The sequence below is a fragment of the Atractosteus spatula genome, chromosome 17 (assembly GCF_055471065.1).
Source record: "Atractosteus spatula isolate fAtrSpa1 chromosome 17, fAtrSpa1.hap1, whole genome shotgun sequence".
Taxonomy (NCBI): Eukaryota; Metazoa; Chordata; class Actinopteri; order Semionotiformes; family Lepisosteidae; genus Atractosteus; species Atractosteus spatula.
Window position 1 is genome coordinate 13,653,969 of NC_142722.1, and position 8,507 is coordinate 13,662,475.

The window sequence follows — 8,507 nt, forward strand, 5'->3', positions numbered from 1 at the left end:
ATTGTTTGGAGGCTTATTCTGCACTTAAAAAAATAATTATTTTTAAACCACCATCCAGACGGCTTAAACAACCCCTGTAGAGTCACACTTCCTCTGCTTACAGTAAGAAGTCAATGGTGGGAGAATCTTGAGTACTTGGATGTGTTCTTTTCCACTGGCCTCGCTCACAGGAAAAGGCCCTTCCATAGGTTAAAAGGGGGAAAAAAAAGCCCGACAGGATCCTGACAGAGAACACTTTGTACAATAGTGCTATTGAAACATTCTGGATTTCACACAGATGGCCAAAGGTAAATACAGGGCAAGCTATGACTCATAATGGAGGTATTAAAAAAAAAAAAGAGAAGGAAAATCAGACAGCGCTGGCATGAGGTACCTCTACAGGTACAAAAAATAAGGAATCAATAACATTATGGCAGATCTGAAGAACAGAAGCTAGTAAACAAGGGCTCTTCTCAAATCAAACGGATTTTCTCCTTCCATTCAGTGGAATGGCATTAAGACTAATACTGCTTTTATACCGATTATTTCACCAATGATTTGCTCCCAGTGTATTTAGTTACAATCCCATACATGTGCCTTCTTCTTCTTCTTATATAACAGCAATCCTGGATAACAGGCCTTTATTGTGATTCTCTGGTTCGAGTGGAGTTCAGTTTACAAAGGCAGTGGAGAAAAATGTTTGTGTTGCACATGATGTGTTTAGAAGTGCAGTTCTTTGTAGGTTAAAACTAAGTTTCCATACTCAACTACTGTGCAATAGTTCATGCTTTCTTTGCACTCAGAGATTACTATCCAAAGGGTGTATGAAATAAACAGTCCAAAGTCCAATATTCTCTGACACAGGACCCAAGAAGCCACGTTAACTTATGGTTTTCATTATACCACAGCTTGGAGTGACTCTTCAGGGCCCACTTAAGCAACAATGTAATTTAACACATTTTCCAGGTTTGTTTTCATTAGCCATTAAAACCTGCAAACACTCAGTAGCTCTCCATACCTAGGGACATAAAGTAGAACTCTCTAAAATTCATTAGTAAGGGAAAACACAGAAGAATCTAAAAAATGAAGACTAAACTCAAGGTTATTTTTCTGTCTTTCCACTTAAATAAATCAATTTACAAGAATGTTCTTTGCATGTTTGGCTCTCTGTTCTTCTTTCATGATCTCTACGTACATTGCCATCCCAAAAGGAATTTGCTAACCATAACCAAGATGTGTAATTCAGGATCCCAAGTTGAAAAAAGTCTCACAACAGACAAGGTGAAATACTTACACATGACAACTGCCATGAAAAAGACTGAGGCAGTACGCACCACAGCAGCTACAGATGGGATGCCAACTGTTCTGAAAAGATACAGCCCAGATACAGAAAAAGAAATATGGCATTGCTTTTTGGTGTTCTTTACTTCTGTGTCCAAACAGAACCACCAGCTGTATGTTATCTTGAGGCCGATTTTTTTTTGGAAGGTTTAGTGATGGGAGTTTAAAGGAAAAGCTGATGAGTACCTCACATTTTACAAGCTCTCAAGTCAGTCAAAACCAGGCGAAGGACGCTTCAAGCTTGGTATCTTACTTTGAGTAAACTGATGCTAAATCTAGGCTAAAACAGTACTCCACTCTGTCAGTATACCATTTACAAGAGTCTGGCCTGCTGAAAAACGGAAATGGATTTAAATGCTCATCAGCAGGAGTCTGGTCTTTCTCTCCGTGTTAAGCAATGGCTCTGACTATATACTAAGCCTCATGTGAGAGGACAAAAGCAGCAAGTGAACTGTTGGATTAAACTTAATCTGACTCGCAGTTGTACACAAGATCAGCCCCGCATTGCTCTGCTGGAAATCGAGGTATTCATAAGCATTGAGAGGCAGAAGAAAAGAGTCCCGCCATTTGTGTGACCTTAATTCTGCCTTACGTGATCAGGAAGTAAAGATGTACTGCTGGAGGGCATGTCTGTCATCAGAAAAAAAACGCTCCCTCCATTCAGCAAGCTGTTTAAATGATCTTCATTAACTACAGCCCAGAGGGAGGTGGGGGGCAGAGTTTGGCCAAGATAGTCAGGGGGAAACTTTATAGCAGCATGGTCCAGTGCAACAGACCTCCTCTGCACTCCAACACACTGAGGATGTTGTGTCCACAGCCCCCTGATCGCACTCAGCAGCTCAAGTGTCCAGGGAAGAGCCACGAAGGCTTGCACATCTCTGGCCCTAACCGGATCCCCAGCCAGAACTTTAAGACCCATCATCCCATGCCAGAGCTCATCCTGCCGAAGACACGCAGAGGAATATTACAGGTCAGAAACGTTCCGTGACTGACTTCAGGCGAAAGGCATCAGAAAACTGCTTTCAATGCTTTCTGCTGCTTATGAAAACTGCAGCTTTCAACTGCTTTCAAAACAAGCTTTCAAGTTTCAGCAACAAAGCCTCCATTCCTTCCTTCGCATGTAGCTTGCACAGTACCTATGCTTCTACACATGGTGATGCATTGTCTACTGACCTTCGGGTGCATTTCATTGATTTCTACCGCCTTGCTTTGTAATGGAATTCAGAAATGCAGCTGCAATGATTCAGATCTCATAGCGCAGGGGCCACCTTTAATCTTTCTAATGGAAAAAGGCTACAGTAGGTACACAGCTGAATTCCTGCGAAGATTTTAAAAACGTTTTAACAACACTCACGTGGGTTTGCTTTAAAGATACTGTCCCAGATGGAACAGGTGAAGGATTGTACTTTATTAACTACAACAGTCAAAGGTGAGTTTCATTTTACATACTCCTCAATCTCCTTTATTTTCCTTTCTCAGTTCAGAGATCTGAAGAAGTATTCTGGTGGGAAGCATTTCACCACAACAAAAAATGCTCTTAATGTTTAGACTCTTACAATCTTCCATCACAAGGAACCACAATTTCTTGCTGCATATAAAAAGTGAATATTTCCCTTTTTTTCCTTCCTGCATGTTTTCCTTGAGACTGAAGGTGTTGCAGAAAGCAGCTCAACCACAGTAACGGATGTAAACACTGAGTGGCTGCCGCGGTTAAAACCAGACACAGATCTCACAGTTTGGTCACGTTAACAAAAGGTGTGTTTGCACTTTAATTCTGGAACCGTTCCAGTAAGATAGTGGGAACAGCCTATTCCACATGTATGAAAGCGTGGGGCGCATTACTTGCAGCAGTGTGGCTCTGCGCACACATTCTCAGGGTAGGAAAAAGGTCAATATACTACTGAAATGACAACACCACTAAGCGCCATCAACTGAGCAGTGAAACTGGCGACGTCTGCAAGAATGATGCAGCAAATATTCTTTCACTTACCCACGAGCTATTTAAAACACAGAAGAAATGGCTTTTGCCTTAATCCAAGTGTAAATGAACACAGGGAAGGCTGCACGGAGATGACGCTGGTGGCTGACATGCACCAGTGGGTTTTTTTCTCCTGAACTCTTTCCAGAACACACCCGTAGAGTGTTTACACTGGCAAAAGCCTACAGGAATCCTCACTCATCTGCTCAGCCCTCAATAGCTGTGCTAGCGTCAACACGGCTCCCGAGGAAGACTCACCTGCAGTAGAATGGAGTAGTGAGGCTGCCAGGAGAACTGATGGCATTCAGATGGGGTTCCAGTGCCAAGCTCTCTCACCAGACAATGGAAACAAGTGAACGACGCACAATGAGACACCAAGCCACAACCACAGCCGTGCCAGAACAGGATGTGCCAAGAGGAACATGAGTTTTGAACTGAGTTTTAGTAAGACATCACACCCCTGAGGTCCATAACCATCTTCCCAAAACTCAAAATCGGGCATTTCCTATGAAAAGAACCAGCATTTCATAGATCACATATTACTCACTAATTCATGGCCATATTGCTTATTCAAGGTTCCCACAAATGGTTATAACCATAGCCTAACTGTATTAGGCCATAGTTCAAGGGAAAGGTATTCATAAGTGTTATATCTAAAATTTATGAATAGATCTTTCTTTGAGGATTTGCACAATCTACAGCAACAATTTATTTCCTTCAGTGGACAAGGTTTAATATATATCCCAGGTCATGTATCTGTAGAATATTTTTTTAAAAAGTAACAAATTGCTGCATAGCACTGTGACGATTAGAGCTGAACTTTCTGTTCTGCATTGACTCACTATATATCTGAGGTTACTCCTCCGCAGAGCTCTGAATGTACACAGAACAGGTTACCTCATGCATTCCACAAATAAGATAATCCTGACACATCCGCAAAAAGACACTGCTGATGCCCTCTGGGGCTGTCTGCTTCATGCCACTCTTGGGGCTGATGAACGACCTTTCATTTCTCGGGAAATGTTTAAATCCCAAGTTAAACACACATAAGCACACAGAAAGGCTGCCGCCTTGGGTTTTAATTCATTCTGGCACAGAAACCCAAATGCTGTAAGATCCACACCACCTCACAAACTTCCTTTTAATAAATTACATTTCAGGTCAGAGTAAACGAGGTTTAAATGACCCTTGCAGCTTCAGAGCAGTGGCTCCCATAAATCCAGCTCTTTGACCTTTGTTACATCTGCATTCAAGTTAAAAAGGAATGTTAAGCAAAATGTAAAAGCAAGTCATAGTACAAGTGTATTAGAACACTAATGGCATCTTATCTGAGAAGAAAAGATCAATATTGCAAAAACATGATGAAGACACCTGTAATATTAAAATTAAATGGGTAAGAAGAGGAAGGCTCATAACGGTGTCAAATACAGGACATATGTAATGATTCACAAGGACATGTCAGGAGAGAATTACACTTGTAAATGTTTTCTCTTAAACATTTAAACTCAACTGCAAACATTGAAGATGGCAGCAGTGTAAATAAATCTGGATAAGACATAGGGGGTAACCACACACAACACAACAAGCTCGCTCACTGAATCTGGACAGTACATGACCTCATCTACAAGGCAGGCCTGAAAGTCTTAATGGCTAGGCACAGTCTACTGAGACATCCTCTTTCAGTATGAGATCCTGGGCCTTTCCTTCACCAGCTGCACCTCCTCCAACTCCGTGACACCACGCTGCAGTGACACCACAGTTTCACTGTTAACTTTATGATACCACTGCAGGGCTAAAGCTCACAGACACCTGCACTTCCGGGTCTCGAACACCGGGTTCGTGGAGGTATGTACACATTCCTCGCATCAGCAAACCCCAATTTTGATAAAACACCCAGCTGAGCAGCCGGGAGACAGAAGGTCTCTCAGAGCACCGCCTACGCGTACAGCACAAATCCTGCGCCTTGTCTGGTTAATTCACCCTTCACACTGAACAAGACCACTGACCGCATGCAGACTCGTAATCCACATTCAGGATGACTGATTTCCTATACACGCTTGCCGATCTGTGTGTGTCTGTGGAAAAGAGAAAAGACCGGCGTGCTGAGGGAAGCTGTTCAGCCATGTGGGCTGCCTGAAGTCTGAGTGCGGCCCCTTTCTCTTCTGAAAGCCACTGGCCCTCCTCCCACCCCTTCTCCCTTCATCACGCTACACAAACTCTTTAAGTTAATTACACCTCACAGAGGACAACAACGCTGATCCACGCTGACACAAATACATTCTGAGCGGACAGCACAAGCGACTGCACAGCCCGGAGCAATAGGCTATCTAAAAAGTGGCTTTTTGCGTGGAAGCACAGCTACAGTGCATTTAAAAAAAAAACAAAACAACATGATTACATTGTGGACAAAAAAAGCCAACTGATGCAGGCCATCAGTTTTGAAGAGCACTCTTTGGCTCCCTGCTGCTTTGCTGTCTTCTACAAAGATAAACCTTGGGAAAAGACATAAGGAGTCAAAGGCAGGACAGGAAAAGTCCACTGCTCTCATTCTCCCTCACTACAGTTTAAGAAAATAAGCATTTACAACTGGAAAGATCTGCAGGGATCTTTACAGCAGTTCAGTGAAGCACCATATACAGTAAACCTGTTTCTGAAAGACTGAAATCCATAGTGACAGTCAAAGCACCATACGGTCAGGAAGAATGTCAAGCAATACTTATGTCCTGTAGATCCCACTTCCAATTAGAAATGTCCCATGCGTTACAGACAGCTTTAGGCTCTCTTCCACTCTTATTCTTGGCTGCAAAGGCTCACTAATTTCGCCACCTGCAAATTAAGACAGACCACCTCCTCAGTCCAAGCTGAGGTCAGAGGAAGCAGCGGTTCGAGGGTCGCCACTCACCTAAATCTCCGTGGAAACTGTTGTCATGCGAGGCCCTGCTGGACAGCGTGGAGTCGCCATCGTTGGGCCATATCTGCCCGGTTTTCCGCACCCCGACGATGGTGGCCTCCGACACGACCACCTGCTGCTTGTGGCGCTTCTGGGACTGCGGGGTGGGGGGGCTGCTGCTGTCAAAGGACTGCTGGGAATTCTGGGAGGGCGAGCGGCTCTTTTCGCGGAACATGCGGTAGGTGGTGGGGCTGGGGGACACGTGGCTCGACTGGCCCGAGGAGAAATCCTCCTCGCTGGACGTCAGGTTCTCGTTGGAGCTGCAGTCCGGCGTGTAGCCGCCCCCGACGTCCTCGAAGCTGCCGGGGGAGTAGGAGCGGCGGGGCCAGGTGAGGTGCTTGTCCTGCTCCCCGTGGTCCCGCATGTTGACGCCCTTGCCGTCCCCTTCCCCCATCATCCCCCCCACGTAGACGCTGGTGTACGGCTGGAAGTCCGCCGGCTGCCTCTCCGCTTTGCCCCCGTTCGCGCGGACCAGGTTATCCTTCAGGAAGCGGGGGTTCAGCTCCGCGTCCTCGTACTCCGCGTCGTAGCCGCAGCTGCCCTCCGTGGACCGGCCCCTGTAGACGGGCCGGCGGTATTCGCCCGCCCCGGCGGCCAGGCTCCCCGGCAGGGAGTGCAAGGACCTCTTGCGCTCCATCTGCATGGCCTGGCTCCCCAGGGTGCTGATCTTGTCCGACACCTCCCGGTCGTTGACCTTCACCAGCCCCCTCTCGTGGTGGTACTCCATGTTGACGTAGAAGGGCTTCTCCGCCCCGCCGCCCTTCCCCTCCCCAGACGAGTGGGAGTTGGCCCGCTTGATGCGCTCGAAGTTGGACCGCAGCGCGGCCACGCTCATCCCCACCTTCTCCCTGGGCGACGAGTCCTCCCTGTCGGGAGGCGGGGGCCCCGCGGTGGCCCGGCGCCCCGGGGCCACCCCCCTCTGTTTGGAGGGGGACGCGCTGTCCACTTCGCTGTCCTCCGGGTGCCTCTTGAACCTTTCGTCGCCGTGATATTTGCACCTGTCCGCCTCGCCCGCCTCCCCCGGGTAGTGCACTTCCACAGCGAGTGGGGGCTCCGGTCCTTCGCTCTGCGATGACGCTTTCCTAACGGGAGGAGGCCTGGGCTTAAATTTCTCCTCGCCGGCCGGGTGGTACCGACTCCTGTCCCCCTCCCCGGACTCATGGGGGTGCGGCTGCGGCGGGTCCGTGCCGCTCGGCTGGTCGGACCCCCCCCCCTCGTTCATGTGGGAGACTCTCCGGAACCCCCACCGCTGGCGGTCGTAACTCTTCTTCTCCTTGGCCAGCAGCGTCTGCAGGTAAATCATCCTGAAGCGCTCCTTGTTCACCTCCATCTCCAGCCTCCGGATGGAAGCCTTGCATTTCTCCAGCTCCTGTTCGATATCCCCGACGGATTTTAACTCCATCTTGGGAGGTTCCGATTCGGGGAACTGCGCTTTCCAGGCTTCAACAAAACCCACAGGTTCCACCATTGTTGTTGTTCTGATTATGCTGCGCTGTGATAAATGCTATGACTACGGTTCGGCTTACTTTTCCTTAAAATATTCCCTTTTCACTACTTAGTTACTCCTAGCTGGTAAATAAAATTAAACTTACCAATGTGGAGTGCCCAATTACATACAAATTCATTATAAAGATTGCGTCTCTTGGAAGTTTTTTTTTCTATTTTCCAGATTGTCCCTTGGCTTTTTAAATCTTCTACGGCTTATCTCGCTGACAATTACTCATTTATTTTAAATCGGGACTAGTAATACAAACACGGACCGCTTACTGTGGACGTCTGAATCCAGCAGGTTGAACCCAAGGCGCATTCTCCGTCTCCAGTGTTTTTGTCTGCGAGGTTCCGAAATGAATAAAAATCGGAGTACGACAATGGGAACATCTGTCTCCCCGCAAGATGGCAAAGAACGAAAAGTCTTCCTCCACAGAAAAGGGTTTCCTTTCCCTGCGTTTTTTCACCGGACGCCTCTCGTTGCAGTTGAATCCAGAACCATTGCATCTTCACAGAGGGACATCCTCCTTTATTATCATCTCCAGTTGTTACGGGCGCTATTGTACCAGTTCCCAAGCAGATGGAATATCAAAATAAGGATCCCGTCTATTGGCGATACCCAGTTTGTCCCATTGCGGTGGGAGTTCGCGGGTGGATTCGTGCTCTGTTCGCCCTGTTATCCCATGTTTTAGACGGGAATGTTGACACGCATTTTATCCAGATTTTTTTTTTTTACTCCGTTTCCTCGCCGCTGCTGCGCTCAGGTCTCCC

At 47.0% G+C, this 8,507-nt stretch overlaps 1 protein-coding gene across 4 annotated transcripts in view; it reads right to left on the reverse strand.

Annotated features, from left to right (window-relative positions):
* LOC148819176 (breakpoint cluster region protein-like) overlaps window positions 1-8,507 on the reverse strand; it is a 117,397-nt gene extending 108,890 nt beyond the window's left edge. For all 4 annotated transcript variants that reach the window (XM_088935928.1, XM_088935926.1, XM_088935927.1 and 1 more), the window contains exon 1: window positions 6,201-8,507. In XM_088935928.1, the coding sequence (XP_088792054.1) occupies window positions 6,201-7,716 (1,516 nt within the window). In that variant the 5' untranslated portion in view covers window positions 7,717-8,507. The remainder of the gene's footprint in view (window positions 1-6,200) is intronic.